Source organism: Odocoileus virginianus, chromosome 16 (assembly GCF_023699985.2).
Source record: "Odocoileus virginianus isolate 20LAN1187 ecotype Illinois chromosome 16, Ovbor_1.2, whole genome shotgun sequence".
Lineage (NCBI taxonomy): Eukaryota > Metazoa > Chordata > Mammalia > Artiodactyla > Cervidae > Odocoileus > Odocoileus virginianus.
The window spans coordinates 61234901-61253434 of NC_069689.1; the positions used below are offsets into that span (position 1 = coordinate 61234901).

Sequence of the window (18534 nt, forward strand, 5' to 3'; positions counted from 1 at the left end):
AGGAGCTGCAACTTAATTCAATCCAAGCACTTCTGATGTGGATAAAAGGCCAGGCCTGCGTAATCCTGGACAAGCTGCTGGGTGTTTGTGCAGGGCTGCTGTCTCTCCCAGGCAAGGGAAAGGCAAAGACATGGTGTCTGCCCAGCTCCAGGATCAGCATTTGGGTAGACACTGGGTTCTCCCAAGATCTCCACCTGATGTCAGTTACCAAACACTCTCAGTTCCTCAGTGTCTGGGAACCGCATCCTGGGTGCGTTTACTGGGCTGGCCAGAAAGTTCTTTTGGGTTTTTCTATAACAGCTTATGGAAAAACTTGATCAAACTTTTCGGCCAACCTGATATTAAGAGCTACAGCAATCTGTTTTTTAATACTAGCAAGATTTTAATGTGGTTCTACATATTTAATCCTTAAGGGATTAGCACCAGTAACAAGATCGAGGTCCCTAATCTTGCTGCAATTTTAAGACACAATGAAATATGAGACACTACATAGCAACCCACTCCAGTATTCTTGCCTGGAGAATCCCTGGACAGAGGAGCCTGGCAGGTCACAGTCCACGGGGTTGCAAAGAGTCAGACATGACTTAGTAACTAAACCAAACCACCACTCTGGCCTTAGGACTTCCCTGTAGCTCAATTGTAAAGAATCTGCCTGCAATGCAGGAAACCCAGGTTTGATCTCTGGGTTAGGCAGATCTCCTGGAGGAGGGCATGGCCACCCACTTCAGAATTCTTTCCTGGAGAATCCCATGGACAGAGGATCCTGGCAGGCTACAGTCTGTGGGGTCACAGAGTCGGATACGACTGAGCGACTACCGCTCCCACTACCACCCTGGCCTTAGAGAAATGAGTACCACAGGCCCATCTTTGAATAGCAAACTGTGGGGGACAGGAACGACCCTTATACCTCCCACCCCTAAACAGAGACAGGGCTAAGACAGCCTGAATGCTATTATTTCAAAGCCAAATGCCCCAAAATGGCACCAACATGACTCAGCAGGCGGGAATACAAGAACCCAGAGACTGGGTGTTCTCTGTGGACGGGGACGTTGAGTCACCTGCGAACTCCACGCTAGGCGCACGGTGGGTGTGCCACCATGAACTGGGTGAGGAGGAAGCCTGAGTCATGCGGAACGAGAACACACAGTAACACCCCGTGTGACTGTACACGGGACTGGGAAAGAAAGAACCTAAATATCCTTCCCTGTGAGTTTAACCCCTGAGTATGACCTGGACAGCCAACAACATGGCTCCGCTGGCAGGCAGCTGGGAGCCTTGCAGTCCCTGGCATCTTGCTAGTGAAGGTGTGTGAGTCATTTCTTCGAGTTGTGGGCAAGCTACTGCCAAGCTGAGTCACCCGGGGAAGAAAACAGCTGTAGAAATAAAGTGAGAGCCCTTTTGACCCACCACGTTAATTGGCCTTGTCTTTATCTCTGAAACAAAGATTTTCACGGATGAGTGCTCTTGGCTTTGTTTCCTTGGGTACAGGGTGCTGAATACTGCCCTCTTCCAGCTGAAGGTTAAATATTTAGATCTCATCCTGAAAGTGCAAATGGGATGACCCCTGAACACATCCCGAACTCTGGCCCCTCCCTGGGAACTCTCTCGATGCTCAAGTCCTCTCAGCAGACGGTCTTGTCAGATGTTTTACTGAGATGCTTGACTTTCTGCAAATTCACTGCCTTCACTTCCTCATCCTCTGTCTCTCTTCACCCCCGACCCCATGGCATCCTCCTGCCATTATCATACTCAATTGTTGCACAGGTAAAACAGTTCCTGGTTATCATCTGGAATCATGAATACGACAGAGAACAGAGTCTGCAGCAATTAAAACGGCAGGTAGGGAAAACTTACGGAAAAGTAGAAGTTTCTTAAAAATCACTATCTGCGGGCTTCTCTTGTGGTCCAGTGGTTAAGAGTTCGCCTGCCAATGCAGGGGACATGGGTTCAATCCCTGGTTCGGAAAAATCCCACATGCCCCAGGACAACTAAGCCCCTGTAACACGACGAAGAGCAGCCGCCGCTCACTGCAACTAGAGAAAGCCCGAGTGCAGTACCTAAGACCTAGCCCAGTACAAAATGAATAGATAAGTCAATACAAATTTAAAAATATAACAGGAAATCACTGATTTGCAAGTCTTTGTGGCAAGATGTATTGGATCATGGGTGATCTCTACAGCTTGTTGTATAGCAGGGTTTGCCTGAGAGAGACCTCAGAGTTTGTCTGTTATTCTGATGCAGTTATGAGCAAAGTTCTCTTTCACTCTCAAAAGTGACCCGGTAGGGATGCTAAATTATACGGTCGCCCTAGGTATAGGGCCTCCCTCCCTTCTAAGATGGAAATACTGTACTCTAAGCAAGGCACAGGTTTCTGGTATTACATTGAGATTACAAAAGATAGTTTTAAATGCAAAAACAATTCCAGTATTAAACCCAATTGGACATTAATGAGCTCCCCCTCTGAGCAATAAAAAATGATGCTGTGATTTTAGGCACTTCTGCTTACCTTGATGCTAATACAAGAAAGCCAAGTGTTTAGAAATAAGGGAAGGACCCACTTCACTGTTAAAACTCACAGGAAAAGGCAATGTAAATAGTTTGAGACCATTTTCAATGCCAAAATGTCCTAGGTTGGTGTTCGGTCATAAGTTCTCAGGAGGTTCATGATTCTAAGACACTTGGTTACCTTACGGGGGCTAATACCAGGTTATTATTTTGATTCTTTTCATGTGATATAGAATAGACTGTTTAAAAAAAGATTCCAATTTTTTTTTTCTCTAATCAAGATCAATCAAGATCATGGATCCTTTGTTGCTTGGCTCTTAACTTTCTGGTCATAACATTTCCAGGGTCAGTCTTAGAAATGGAGGTCAGAATAACCACAACTGGATCATTTTGGCTTTCAGTTTGTTTCCTTGGCTGGTGGACTTGATCCAGATGTTCTCTGCTCTGAATATGAACACTGGACTGTTGGGATGCGGCCTTCAGCCAGAGACAAAAAGATGGAGCAGAATACTTCCTAAATTTACTGGTCCCTTGCAGTATTGCTGACAAAATTACTTACATTCCAAACACTTTCCAGGTTAGAAAGTTGGTTGAGTCAATAAACAGCAAGCCCACATGTCCATGACTGCTGTGTTCCAATCAAAGACCATAAACTCTGTGTGATCAATACACTTCAAAAAAGATTCACGACTTCTGGGTGCTCCTTGATTTTCAAGGGTTATTCATTGACCTCATTCAGATGACAGGGTTATGGACCCAGTCTGATCCAGGAAAGAATCCTATTTAAATAAGAAATCTAAAAGATTGATAAATTTTACCCCTGTGGATTCTACTACTCATCCTAATGGTCTCAACATTTTGTCTTTGGTCGGATCAGATAATGTCACTGAATTTAATTCTTCAAAAGGGAAATTCTGCTGGTTAAAAAAAAAAAAAAAATCCATGAACTATTCTGAGGCAAGGGGTGAGCAATTATTTTTAAAGAATGAAAATAAATTTTAGAAAGTTAAAATATAGCTAAATAAACATATACTACAATTGAGGCTTTCCAGGTGGAGTTAGCGATAAAGAAGCCACCTGCCAATGAAGGAGACACAGGAGACTTGGGTTCAATCCCTGAGGTGGGAAGATCCCCTGGAAAAGGAAATGGCAACCCACTCTAGTATTCTTGCCTGAGAATCCCATGGACAGAGGAGCCTGGCAGGCTACAGTCCATAGGGTCACAACGAGTTGGACATGACTGAAGCGACTTAAAACGCACACACCGCATGTACTACAAAACAAGCCAGTAGCATGGAGGTGTGTGACCCCCACATCCACCACCACCTCCTCTGCTCCATCCCCAGCCCTGGCCCACCAGATTTGGCGAGGAGCCAATTCTGAAGCAAGCACTGCATCCTTCACAATAACCCCCGGGGCCTTGCCATCCCCACATGTAAAAAGAGTCAGAATTCAGACCAAGTTCAAAACAGAAATTTATGCTCCATAAGCACAACTTCTCAAAGTGGCCCTTGTGAGCGTTCACAGGCAGTCAGCTGACCTAGAGGCTAGGCCTTTCAACGGTTCCAGTGAACTTCCACCTTTTCTCATCTACATGGGCTCACAGAACATACAAACTTAGAGTGAAAGACGGGAAAAGGCAGTAACATCACCATGTAGTGGTATGTGCTGGACCCCACGCTGTGTGCCTCTATATTACTGCTGACTTCCCCAACTGGGGAATGCAAACTCCCATCTGTTGGACTCTGAAATGCTGCCTTCTTCTGCAGGCCTCTCCTGAGCATCTCTCTCTACGTGATCCACTAGGTGCAGGAGATTAACATAGTATGAAAATTGAACACGGAAATCTGGCTCCTGTCCTTAAAAAGGATGCAGTTTGGTAAATGTTCTTTTTGGAAAAGCCCAGCCAGCAAGTGTAGCCTGACTGGGACTGTCTCCCAACCTCTTCCCTGGACACTGAGCTGTTCCTCACTAGACGGGGAGCTTCAGGAAAGCAGGGGCTTAGACTACCACCTGTATTCTCATCTTGGGGTCTGGCCTCATGAACGTCTATAGGATGTGAGATTAAAAAAAAAAAAGGATCCCAAACCCACCAAGCCTATTTCTGTGACTCTGAGAAGCTCCTGCTGTTCTTTTGCTTTAAATCTAAAATGTGTCCGACTGGGAACTAAGTCCTTACTCCTTAGAAGTATCGGCAGGATGCAGTTCCTTACACAGAAAGGCTGTGTGGGGACTTCCCTGGTGGTCCAGTGGCCCAATGGTTAAGAATCCGCCTTCCAATGCAGGGGACGCAGGTTTGATCCCTGGTCGGGGAACTTAGATCCCACACGCCATGAAGCAACTGAGCCCTCTCGCTCAGGAATCTGAGCGCCGCAACTAGAGAGAAGCCCGTAGGCTTCGAGGAAGAGCCCATGTGTCACAACTAAGACCTGATGCAGCCCAAAATGAAATAAATAAACAATTTTTTTTAAAAATAAAGGCTGTTTAGCCTGTTATTCAAAAGCATGAACTCCAAAGGACTTCCCTGGCCATCCTATAGTTAAGACTTTGCCTTTCAACGTTCAGCGCAGGGGGTGCAGGTTTCCTGGTTGGGGAGCTAAGATTCCACGTGTCTTGTGGCCAAAAAATCAAAACATAAAACAGAAGCAATGTTGTAACAAACAAACAAAAAATATTAAAAAAAAACCAACCAAACACATAATGAAGCATAAAGCTTAAAAAAAAAAAAAAGGCATGGACTCTAGGACTAGACTGCTTGAGTGGGAAACTTGGGTCACCCATTCATCAATTTTGTGATCTGGAGCAAGCTACTCAACTTTGTTTTTTAAATTTTATTGGAGTATTATTGATTTACCATGTTGTGTTAGTTACTGCTATACAACAAGGTGAATCAGTTATACATATACACAAATATCCACTCTTTTTTAGATTCTGTTCCCATCCAGGTCATTACAGAGTGCTGAGTAGAGTTCCCTGTCTCCTGAATTGCAGGCAGGTTCCTCACCATCTGAGCCACCTGGGAAGCCCTTTACTCTAATAAGCAGTATCTCAAGTAGGAAATGAACACTATGACAGAGGTGGTACTGAGCTGGGGTTAAGAATCACACAGTTTGAAGGTGGGTCCTGCCACTTTCTGCTTGTGTGACCCCAGGCAAGGTACTTAACCTCCTTTAGCCTGGCAAGTGGGGAAACTAATGCCAGCCTCTGAGGCATCAGGAGGATCAAGGGAAATAACACCCGTGGATGCTCAGCGCGTGCCTGGCAGTGTTAATGCGAGATAAATGGTAACTGCTTCATCCGGGATTTTCCTTTAATGAATTTATGTTTCAAAGGCAGCAGGAAGCATTCCTGTGATTCTAAGTCACAAGAACATATGGTTATCCATTTAGGAAATTCTGTTCAAGAGAGATCTAGGGCCAACAGTTTCTAATCACATCAGCAAGGATGCCCAATAACAAGGGAATAGTGCTTATGTGGTTTAGAACAAAGTTGGTATGTAAGCAGGAAAAGGCTTTTTGCAATTTCCTCAGAGAGATCTGAGGTGGGTGGGACACAAGAAAAAAAAAGAAGGGCTTCTTGTTAGTGCCCTCTTTAGTTTGCCTCTGGTTGAACTCGCAATTTCGAAAGGCCAGAAGGGGATCTCCGTGACAGGAGGGCCTGCCATCTGCTCCAGAGTGACACGGTTTGCACAAGGGCAGGTCACACAGCCATAAGACACACCTGTTTGCGACATGCCCATCTGCACAGCGTCACCTTCCATCCAGAAAAACTGTCACTTCACACTCCCCCCCTCAGCCCTCCTCAGGCAATAAGGACCGAGCACTTTCTAGGGGCCACAGCAGACACTGGGGAGCCGCTTCAGGAGAACAGAGACCTCTGGTGCTCGTGGAGGGGGACTGGAGATGGAGAGACAGGAACAAACAGGTGGACAAATACACGGTCTCACCAAATCACAAGTGCCTTGACGGACGTAAAGAGGGGGGTTAGATGAGAACGATGGGTCAGGGGCAGTCTCTCGGAAGGGCCTTCCGCACAGGACCCGAGCAGCCCTCAGGTCAGCGGGGCCCTCGGACCAGGGCCCGGTGCCTGCCTGTGTTCTGGGTGGGCTGTGGCACGTCTCAGAGATCAGGCGCCTCCTCCATGTCACATCCAGTCACCCCACGTGGAGGAGGCTGATGAATGGAAACCAAATACAAGTGGAGGGAAGGAGATGGGAGAGAGGATAAAGGAACCTTTCAGCCAGCTGCAGTATGTGGGACCCGATTCCGATCCTGAATTGAGCAAATTATAATTTAAAAGGAAAAACAAAAAGAAAGAAGTCAGTTGGGGAAACTGAACGGCTGTGAAGGAATACTGTTAAAGTTTCAGGTGTGATGATGGTTTATGTTTATGGTATGGACTGATTTGCGTCCTCCCCAAATTCCTATGTAGAAGTCCTAGGCCCCAGGACCTCAGAATGCCTCTGTTTGGAGCCAGAGCTTCTAGAGAGAGGTAGTCAAGTAAAAATGGGGTCTTTTGGGTGAGCCCTAACCCAACACGGTGGTGGTAGTGGTTCAGTTGCTCAGTTGTGTCCTGCTCTTTGTGACCCCATGGACTGTAGCCCGCCAGGCTCCTCTGTCCATCGAATTTTCCAGGCAAGAATACTGGAGTGGGTTGCTATTTCCTCCTCCAGGGGATCTTCCTGGCACAGGGATCAAACCAGAGTCTCTTGCGTCTCTGCACTGGCAGGCGGATTCTTTACCACTAGTGCCACTTGGGAAGCCCAACTCGATATGACTGGTATCCTGAGAAGAAGAGATTAGGATACAGAAAGAGATGTGGACACACAGAGAAAGAGCCATCTCTGAACCAAGGAGAGAAGCCTTGGCAAACCTGCCAATGTCTTGAACTTGGACTTCTAGCTTTCAGAACTATGAGAAAATACATTTCTGTAGTTTAAGCCACCAGACTGTGGTATTTTGTTTTGGTAGCCCTAGCAGACTAAAACAAAGAGTATGTGTATCTTAGCATCACACACTGAAACAGTCATAGATGACATGATAGGCTGCCTGGGATTTGCTCCAAAATAATCTTTGAAGGGGGACACAGGAAGGTGTGGTTTATAGATGGAATAAGATTGGCCAAAAGCTGAAAAATTGTTGAGACTGAGTGATGGGTATATCCTGAGTTCATTTTACTATGCCCTCTAATTTTCTATAGTTTGAACAATCGCATAATAAAAAGTTGAAAGAAACAGCTGAGAGGAAACAAACAGTGTGAAAGAGCTCCATCTATGGCTCTCCGCCTGGGGAGGGGACCTTGTACTCTTGGGGCTTGGTCCTGGAGTTGGTATCCTTTAGAAGTTCCCCAGGGGAATTCTAATCTTGATAACCATGGGCCTACACTAAGAGCCAGAAGTTCTTTATGGGAAAAATAAAGAAAGACTTCAAGGGAAGTTCCATACGCCTGGGTAAGAAAGTACTATGAAAACAAACTTCTCTAAGTTAACTTATACAATAAAATTCCTATTCCAAAACTGTGATACAGGGGCTTCCCTGGTGGTCCAGCGGTTAAAACTCCACGCTTCCAGGGCAGGGGGTGTGGGTTCAATCCCTGGTCGGGGAGCTGGGATCCCACGTGCCTCACAGCCAAAAAAACAAAACAGAAAACAGAAGCAATATTGTAACAAATTCAAGAAAGACTTTAAAAAGTGGTCCATATCAGAAAGCCTTTTTTCAAAAAAAAATTGTGATAGACAGTGTGCTAGAATTCACCAAAATCTACCTTCCCTCTCTGGGAAGAACGCACCTCCCCCACCCAAGTGAAGTTAGGCTTGACCATCTGATATGCCTTGGCCAATCAGCTGTGACTTCTATGGGTACCACTCTGGCTGGAAGCTGCTCAGTGAACCTGGGTCCTTGAGAGAGGACTGGGATGGGGCACAGAACCCCTCAGCCAACCCAGGACGGATTTGCTGTCTGAGGAAGAAATAAATCTTTGTTTTTAAACCATTGAGATTTGGGGGTTGTTTCCACAGCATAATCTAGTCCGTCTTGACTGGTAAAGAAATTCAACACAGAACTTGAGAAAATAATTCTAAAGTTCAATGGAAAAAAAGAAACAAGCAGGAAAGTCTAAAGCACACACTGAAGAAGTGATGAGTCAGGGTGAATCTTATCAGAAATTAAGTGATATCACAGAGCAACAGTAATTAAAAATGAATAATATTAGGTGTAGACAGATTTTCCTGGTGGTCCAGTGGTTAAGACTCCCTGCTCATTCGTGTCCAACTCTATGCGACTGCATGGACTGTAGACCACCAGGCTCTGTTCATGGAATTCTCTAGGCAAGAATACTGGAGAAGGGTTTTGCCATTCCCCTCTCTAGGGGATTTTCCCCACCCAGGGACCAAACCTGGATCTCCTCCATTGCAGGCAGATTCTTCGCCATCTGAGGCACCAGAGAAAAGCTAAAGTCATATCAATAGCACTTTGTCGTTCAGTTGCTAAGTTGTGTCTGATACTTTGCCACCCCATGGGGTGCAGCACTCTAGGCCTCTTGTCCTCCACTATCTCCTGGAATGAACAGTGCTTATGGAAACACTAATACTTTCTCAAAGCTACCAAAGATGTTTTTGTTTGGATTTCAACAAAGCACTGGAGTTTTGGATTTCTGACCTAAGGTCACATTTGTTGGACCTTATTAACTGATGGTTAAACAATGCATCTGAACAGGTCAAAGATGTACTGATAAACAAAAGAACTAAATAGCACAGCTAGAAAAATCATCCATATCTTTTAGGTCACCTGTCCTTCTGAAATACTACTAAAATATAACACACTATAGGAATTTACTTCTAAAATTCTGATGAAGCAAAAGGTGACAACAACAAAGAAGGAAATAGCTAAATTACTATGAAAAGTGTGGGGATGAGTTGGCCCTACATGGACTCATCTAATCCCACGGCTCTTCCCTTCTGATGGCCAGCCTCAATGTGTCACGCTCTTAAAAGCAGCTGCACTGCTGTTTCCCCTACAGCTCTTCCCCCATATATGAGCTCCAACCATCCTCACCACTTTTTAAAAAAATATTTATCTATTTGGCTGTGTCAGGTCTTTAATTGCTGAATGTGGGATCCAGTTCCCTGACCAGGGATTGAACCTGGGCCCCCTGCATTGGGAGCACGGAGTCTTAACCACTGGACCACAGGGAAATCCCCCATCCTCATCTTGAGGAGCCAGTTCAAATGCTTTTTTCTGGGAGAACACTTCCTTCCACGAATGGCTCCTTGCCTACAGAGAAAGAGGCTGGTTTTCCCACACTGCGGTGGTGTGCCCACCAGACCCTCTCTACAGGTTCACTCATCATACTGTACTGTAATTATTATTGATATTCCCATCTGCCCCTGGAGAACTTATTTATCTTGGCCACACAAAGCACTCCTAATCTCTCACTAGCATTAATGGATCTTCAAGTATCTGAGTAAGTCGAACATTTAATAAGCTGTTACTGTATGTTAGGCACTCAATTGCCGGCTAAGTCCTTAGTAACCCACATTTAATTGTAAAATTGTAATCTTCACTTTGCCAGTGAAGAACCTGGAATTGAGGTTAAGCAAACTCAAGGACACTCGGCCAGCCAGTGGCAGGGCCAGGGTGGCCGCTCGGCGACCACATCCCACACTGAGCAACTCTTCTCTTCCCCTGTGGCCACTAGACTTCCGGACTTGGGTGTGAATGCCCCCTAATCTAATCTCCTGTCTCTATGGCTCAGCACGCTGTGGGGCAGGGACCTGGACCACACATACCCAGCTCCTCTCCGAGGATTCTGGAGGCTGGGGCGGCAGATCCAGGCTCTCATCTTGCCTGTTTTGCTTACTGGCTCTGTCTCTCTGCCTGAATTACCTAGCCTCTCTGTGCTTCAGTCTTTGCATCACAATTTTACTAACCGCCTCAAGGGCTGCTGCAGAGGTGGGAGGGATTCTGTCCATGGGAAAAGGATGTTTCCCTGTGTCGGGCACGTGATCAGTGTTCTCGCTGGTATTTCTTGTCTTGTTGGCATGTCAAGCTTTTAGTACTTCATGATCCCATCCCAGATCCTGTGGCCAAGCAAGCCATATCTCCCCATTCTCTACTGGTGAAGATGAATTTGTATATCCAAGTACAGGGCCTTTTTTTTTTTTTTTTGATGTGGTCCAGTTTTAAAGTCTTTATTGAATTTGTTATAATACTGTTTCTGTTTTATGTTTTGGCTTTTTGGCTGCAAGGCATGTAGGATCTTGGTTCTGTGACCAGGGATAGAAACTGCGCCCCCTGTATTGGAAGGTGAAGTATTAACCATTGGACCACCAGGGAAGTCTCAGACCTTATCATCATTCCCCATTATTTTCATTTTTGTTAGATGCTGTTTCTGTCTTTTGGACCCAAACCTGTCTCCCACTTACTCACTATTCCCCATGTGCCTGTTGTTCAGTTGCTAAGTCGTGTCCCCATGATCTACAGCACTGCAGGTTTCCCTGTCCTTCGCTATCTCCTGGAGTTTGCTCATGTTCCTTGAGTCAGTGATGCAGCCATCTCATCCTCTGTCACCCCCTCTTCTGCTCCTGCCCTCAATCTTTCCCAGCATCAGGGTCCCATGTTCCTGTCTTATGTGTAAATCTGGGGTTTCACCTATATCTTCAAGCCACTAAACAAACTGTTGTACAGAAGAGAGTCTGTAAAATGGGTGTCTTTAGGTGGGAGTGCATACCGAGGAGGAGTGGGATGGGGAGCCCCCCAGCCAGGCACAGAGCAGGTGAACCCGCTCACGCTTCCCTACCTGCCCTTACATGCCACCAAGGGCAGAATAAACTGGAACAACCTTGCTGGAGGACAATCTGACAATATGTATAAACATGCATAAGAAATGCTGACTCTAAAAATTCTACTCCTGGAAATTTACTCCCAAGAAGTCATTAAAGAGAAGAAAAAGATTCTATGTAAAAATATTCATAGCCTCATTATTTAAAATGCTGAAAAACTTTAAATAACCTAAATGACTACAAAGAGGAATGGTTAAATAAACTATAACAGGGTAATCACAGCAAGGTGGCTCCTTAAAAAGATTAAATGACTATGCATCTTTATGTTAGTGAATATAAAATTATTTAAATTAAGTCACCGTAGATATACACTATGACTGCACTCAAAAACTGTACACATAGATCAAAGAATGGGAGGATGAAGAAATAGAAAGTTATGGTGAGATTATAGATATAATTTTCATTTGTTTCCCATGAAAACACATTATAATTGATTTACTTATGAACACCCCACAGGTTGGTACATATATACAGACACATATGTTAAGTGTTTATTATTTATGAGTGTTCACAGTTAATCTGAAGGGAGAGTTAAATAAGATTCAAGAATGAGCAGTCCAGAACAGAGCCTTACCTAATACAGGACTTCAACTAAAGTCAAGAAGCATGTGTCTAAATATGAGATTCAATTTCTGTCCTCAAGCAGCCTGAAAGCCACTGGGTTGTTAAGGTACCAGATTCCCTTCCCCCTGGCATCCACCAGCCTCACCACAACGCTTGCCTGCCAGTCACGATCCTGAGGAATGAGTGAAGGGCATTACCTTACCAGCAGGGGGCGCTGTGCAAGACCCTCCCCTGAGATGGCACGAGAGGAGGGTGGCTCCAGGGCCCCACCGAGCTGCTGCTGGGAGGCAGAGCTTCCTAAATGCCCTGCTGTTACAACTGTGTGCCTCACCAGCTGGTGCACATGGGCACAAACTCTAAACTCAGAAAAGTAAGGCAGACGCAGACGTGGCAGCACAATTGCAGTGGGAACAGGAAAAAAAAAAAGGTTGCGGGGGACTCCGCTTGGCCGTGGCCCCAGCTTACCGTAGGTGAACATGCGTGGCGAGGTCAGTTCAATGTTGGGTAAGGCGCCCAGGTGGTTCAGCACAGCGCACCGATAGCCATTTTTCTGGGCATAGTCGACAAAGGTGCGGATGTACTGCTTCTCGCTGTGATTGGCAATTCCAGGGCAGATGACCATGGTGATGTCATCTGTAGGGTGGAGAAGGAGATTCTGAGATAGCCAATAAATACTGACGTGGTAAATGGACACAATTATACTTCACTGGCTTAGAAAACAGTAGGAGAGAATTTAACATTTATCTTTTCACTCTACTTTCTGAGACAGAGTAACTTTCCCTTCTAGCTGGAACTGTCTATGTCAGTGCTTCTCAAATTATTTATGGTGAAGGGTCAGTTTTTAAAAAGTTCCAATCCATATGGGCAGATGCTTTTGAAAAATAAAATACAGTAAAAATTAATTACTAGAAAAATAAAATGAAGAAATACAAATCTCAATTTTTTTTACTAGATTCAACAGATATAAAACTACTCTGTCAAACTGCCATACAAATTTCTGAGCATCACTCTGAATTTCTACATGAAATTCTGTATGAATGAATCAATGAACAGAAAAATAAAAAAGCTGTGTTGCACAGACTTCTTTGATCCAGCAATTTTACTTTCAGGTATTAATTCTACAAATATATGGTACATACACAAAGCAATACATCTGCAGTAATGGCAAAAATCTGAACATAATGTACATGTCCAGAAACAGGGGTCTGGTTAAATAAGTTTTTGCATATCCAAATGAAGAAATATTATGCAGTCCTTAAAAATAATGAGACATCTTTATGTACACTCCTAAGGTAAGCTCTCCAATAGGTATTAAGTGGAAAAGAGCAAGATGCAAAAAAAGGCTATGATATGTTATCATTTTTGGGTGGGGGAAGACATCTATATTTATAAATGCATCCACTAGCTCTGGAATCATATACATGAGTCCTAACAGTTGGTACCACTGGGGTGTAAGGGTGGGAGAGAAACTTACACTTTTACTGTATGTCCTTTAGTAACTTTTGAATTTTCTACCATGAGTATGAACTACCTACTTGAAAATATGAATGCATTTTTCTTTAAAAGAAAAGTGGTATTTAGGTTATTAAATTAATCATAAATTTTTCATCTAAAAGTTGAGACAAATAATTTTTAAATTGTTATGCAATACTGTATGAAGAACATTAAAATTTTTAATAAACCTTGAAATTCCAATTTTTGGAATCCTGCCTTAAATTTTATGAATAAGTATGCTTATCAAAGAATTACTTAAGAATAACAAAATTATAAGCAAGTTAAATGTTCAAAAATTGAATGATTAAATTATGTCATGACCACATAGTAGACTATTAAGCAATCATTAAACTTTTGTTAAGGACATTTTAGACTTTTAATGATATGGGAATATACTTATAATGTGTAGTAATTGAAATTTTTCAGTTCTATTTTACACAGAACTGAAGGTAAATGGAACAAAATGTTAACAGTGGTATGCAGGGTGTAGGATTATTGATGATTATTTTCTCTTTTTAAAAAAAAAGTTTCTATGTTATTTACATTTTTTTATGTACATTTTTTAAAGTGAGTATTTATTCCTTTTGTTGTCAGAAAAAAATCAAAAAAAGGAGAAAAAAGGGCTTCTTTCCTTAAAGTATTTCTTGGATGCAAATACTGCTTTCCAGAACTATCTTCATCAATTCTTTCTGGGCATAGGGGTGATAGAAAGACAGAGACAAGTTGGAAAAAAAAAAGAATGAAAGATTTGTCTTTTTCAACTTTCCACCTCCACCCTAGAAGAGTAGACTGGTTAAATTTTGTGCTTCAATAGGAGAAGAAGAGCATTAGATGCAAGGGAAAAAAAATATTTAACTGGGTTTGGTAGAGAGGTAAATATTTGAAAGATCAGCTACAAGACTATAAACACACTGTGAACTCCCAACTTATTCATTTATTCATTCCTTCTGTGACTGTTTATTGGACTCTGGAGGATTCCAACATTCTAGCAGACAGATAATAAACAACCACACAAATAAGTTTAGAGAGTGGCAGGTACTATGAAGAACCTGAGCAGGAAGGTGTGATGGATTTCCTGGGAAGGATCAGGGGACCATCCCTATGAGGAGGTGACACTGGCGCTCAGAGCTAAGTCATGTGAAAGTCTGGGACAAGCATTCCTGACAGAGGGAACATAAGCTACGTTGTCACTAGCTACTCAGCAGTTCTAAGTGCTTTAAATAACTGAGAGCTATAATAATATACTTACTGGAATTCACCCCTAAATATTTACTGAGCTCCTATTAAAAAAAAAAAAAAACAGGTGACTTTGAATACTATAGAAATCAAAATACATGTTCTCTTCTGGTAGAAACAACATTCAGAGGATGCTGCCATCTAACTCCACTTCCTCAAAAGTCCTCATTGTGAAGCTTTTTAATGCCTGTTTATTGTGCATTCTGGACAGAACAATGAGAGTTTTATCAGCAATAGAAACTGTGGTTTCTGAGAAATAGGTGTCCCAGACCCCTGAAAACCTAAGCAGAGGGTACCTGAGAGCCTTTGTTACCTCCTGTTGTCCAACAAAGAAGACTAGCTACACTGCATCTATAAGCTTTGGTTTCCTCATCAGTAAAGTAGGGATAATAAGGCACTGATTTTTCAGGGTGGTTGCGAAGATTAAATGAGATGATAGTATATATGAAACACTTAGACTAGTCCAGCTTCTGTTGCCGTCATCAAACCAGAGATCTGATACTGGGCTCCAGGTTCTTACACAAACCTTTCTATTTCACAAGAGGAGTAAAAAACCGTATTCAACAATGCTCTCTGCAGAGCCCTACAAGGCACTCGGCCAGCACATGCTGGAGCCAGTCCTTGCAGGTGGTAGCTAAGTGATGCACCTCAGCTGATGTCCTGTGGGCCCCCCTGGATGCGATGGTGACAGTCAGTGGTTTGAGCATTTATACCGAGCTCCCTCAGGGATTAATGCTCACTCCCTGAGTGCTGGCCCAATCCCACAACCTGAACTAGCTCACCTCCCACACAGTGCTCAGCCAAGGGCTCGAAGAGGTCAAAGGTCGAAGTGGCTCCATCAGACATGGTGATGAACTTCCGGTGCCCATACGGGTGTGGCGACCTCACCCTTCCCATCTTCCCATACAAGGCTGTTTGGATGTGTCCACTTTTCCCCCAGATCAATGGTGGGATATATCTGAGAAAGAAGGAGAGGAGAGGTCAATTTTCCCACACTCTTGGAATTACGCTCTAAAAAACTCTTGGAACAAAAGCTTTTCAACCTTTTTATTTTCCCCTGACAAATTCCGTCCACTAAGCACAAATAGGATATTTTTTTCAACCTTACATCCAGGCCATGATTTACTCCTTTCCCCACCGATGCATCAGATGAGCTTTAGAAATCAACCAGGACATGCTTATATAGACAGGATTTCAAATTGAAGGTGTTAATTAATTCAACATGGGTTATTTCCATAATGTAGAACAGAAAGAAAGCAACTAGTACATTTTGAACACATGCTACTTGACAGGGTTAGCCTCATTATCAAATGAGCTAACGTATATAAAATAGCTAGCAGGCGCCTACGCACACTAAATGCTCACTTCTTTGCCTTCCTCTAATAAGGCAGCCACAGCTGCAGGGGTGACCCCATGAACACAAACCTGCTGCCTTTGTTAAACTGGGAAGGGCTGAAAAGCTCCTGAGAGTCTGTCGAGTGCCTTGTGCGTGTCTGTGTGTGTTGGGGGGGCAGCATTGTATGCTCCGGAGAATGTGCTGTAAGGGCAGAGCAATGTAAATATTTGTTGGATTAATGAAGGATAAAGTCTTGTTAGCACAAGCAAGGCACGACACCACCCTAACAACTGTCCTTCGTGAAAACACAGTGACTCTGGTCGTCAGAAGGAAGTGCAAAAATCACAAACTAGTTAATTACTGGGAAAAACAAGGTGCTCCAAGTTACAATTAAGAAATGATTACAGTTCACAATCACAGTTTGCCAGATGATCCCATCTCCTGAAACTGCTGTTTCTCTTCTTTGGCTTTGAGCCCCAGCTTGATGGTCAAGCAGGATTTGGTACTGACGTCAACCCTTCATCTCTGTAGCGTATCACAGTGGTGAACACTTTGTTAAGAATTTACCTTAATGTGTTTGTTTGCTGATTCGAGACTATCTTTTCTATCAGACCAGATGATCCTAGATCCTCTCCTTAAACCAGATTTGCTCTTATTTTTTCCTGGTAATTCATTAACTCTGTTAATTCATCACAAGGTTAAAGAGAAGGGAAGTTATCACCTTAAGCAAGCCAGTTCCCAGACATGCTTCTTCTGTGGGGGCAGGGAGGACAAGGAAGAGTATTTTAAAACCTAAGGACATGAAATCACTTGCCAATGTCACACCACAGGTGCAAATCTCAGTGCAGAGACCATGGCCTTTGGAAAGCAGGCAAAAGCATTTATGAGATGAGTGGATTATGACAGCAACAGAAAGCAAGCCTATAAAAATAATGTCAGTTGAACAGCTGAATACTAGACAAGATTTAGATAACAGAATTTATGGAGGGTTTCAGACTACTTAGGGGCTTCCCAGGCGACTCGGTGGTAAAGCATCCACCTGCAATGCAGGAGACCTGGGTTCAATCCCTGGATTGGGAAGATCCCCTGAAGTAGGAAATGGCAACCCATTCCAGTATTCTTGCCTGGGAAATCCCGTGGACAGAGGAGACTGGCAGGCTACAGTTCATGGGGGTTGCTAAATAGTCAGACACGACGGCTAAGCAACTAAACAACAAAAACCTTGTTGAAAAATGATGAGGATGACCGTCAGACTACTAAATTGGACAATAAATTGTGCATAGGGGTAGGGGAGTGGTCCAAGAAACTAAACTTCCAATCGCTCCTGGAGGAAAAGTTGGGAGAAAATTTTGTTTATAACGTAAATTAAAAATGGAAATGTTCTGAGGTTAAAAATGTCAGAAGAATGGGTTAAATTTCATCTACTTATTTTCTGATCCTGTTTGGAATACAATGTAATCTTAGAGAAGATGACAAAAGAATAAAATTTCCATTTGGCCAGTCACAGATTTCCGGTATAATCATGACACATGTGATGACCCTGAGAGGCCATGCTCCAGATTCAAGGTCCTGTCAGCACCTCTGAATCTTGGCATCTGCCCCCCTCAAGTGGCCTCTTAGCCACTAGTCTTGTTCCCGCTGACTCTGGCATCCCCTGACCAGTGGAGAGATAACTAACGTATAAACCTGGCCACAGTCCTCCATTGCTTGAGTCCCAGTAGCTTGGCTTAGGAGGCCCACCACACTCTAGTGCCTGCCTACCCTTTCTGCCTAAGCTCCAAAAAACCTGAACCACCTGCCCAGCCCCATCCAGGAGCTATTTTTATCCCAGCTACCTTTGCTTAGGCTGTTTCTTCTGCCTGGAATGCTCTCTCCTCTCTTTCTTTTAAATAATTATTCATTTAAAAAATTATATGTATTTATTTTTGCTGCGTTGGGTCTCAGTTGCCCCTGGCAGGCTCTTTGTCGCGGTGTTTGGGCTTCTCTCTAGTTGTGGTTTTTGTAGTAGTTGTGGCAGGCGGGCTTAGTAGCCCTGTGGTGTGTGGGATCTTAGTTCCCTGACCAGGGATTGAATCTGCGTTTCCTGCATTGGAAGTCCCTCCTTCTCTCTTTTTACATCCAATGTTTCTCCTGCCCAGCTACTACCTGCCTCTCAAGAGTCACTTCCAATCAGATTGTTGGGGGAGCTGCCCCTTCTCTGTGTCCCCTGGCAAAGCACCCACAACCTAACTCCACTCCGGCACTCCTGAGGCTTCCTTAAAATACACTCTTTTCAAGAACACTCCTCCCTGCCACCCGCAGGAGCCAGACTCAGTCTCCCTTGTGTCTGTCCTCGTGGAACTAGACACACTAAACACGTAGGGAGGACTTGAGGATGAAGAGTACAGACCCACTGGTGTGAAAAGTGAAAGTCGCTCAGTTGTGTCCGGCTCTTTGCAACCCCATGGACTATACAGTCCATGGAATTCTCTAGGCCAGAATACTGCAGTGAGTAGCCTTTCCCTTCTCCAGGGGAATCTTCCTAACCCATGAATCAAACCAGGGTCTCCTGCACTGCAGG

At 43.9% G+C, this 18534-nt stretch overlaps 1 protein-coding gene across 2 annotated transcripts in view; it reads right to left on the reverse strand.

Annotated features, from left to right (window-relative positions):
• Nucleotides 1-18534, reverse strand: part of ABHD2 (abhydrolase domain containing 2, acylglycerol lipase) — a 101772-nt gene that overhangs the window by 20163 nt on the left and 63075 nt on the right. For both annotated transcript variants that reach the window (XM_020909378.2, XM_020909379.2), the window contains exons 4-5: nucleotides 15421-15596; nucleotides 12374-12541 (exon numbers count right to left, since the gene is read on the reverse strand). In XM_020909378.2, the coding sequence (XP_020765037.1) occupies nucleotides 12374-12541; nucleotides 15421-15596 (344 nt within the window). The remainder of the gene's footprint in view (nucleotides 1-12373; nucleotides 12542-15420; nucleotides 15597-18534) is intronic.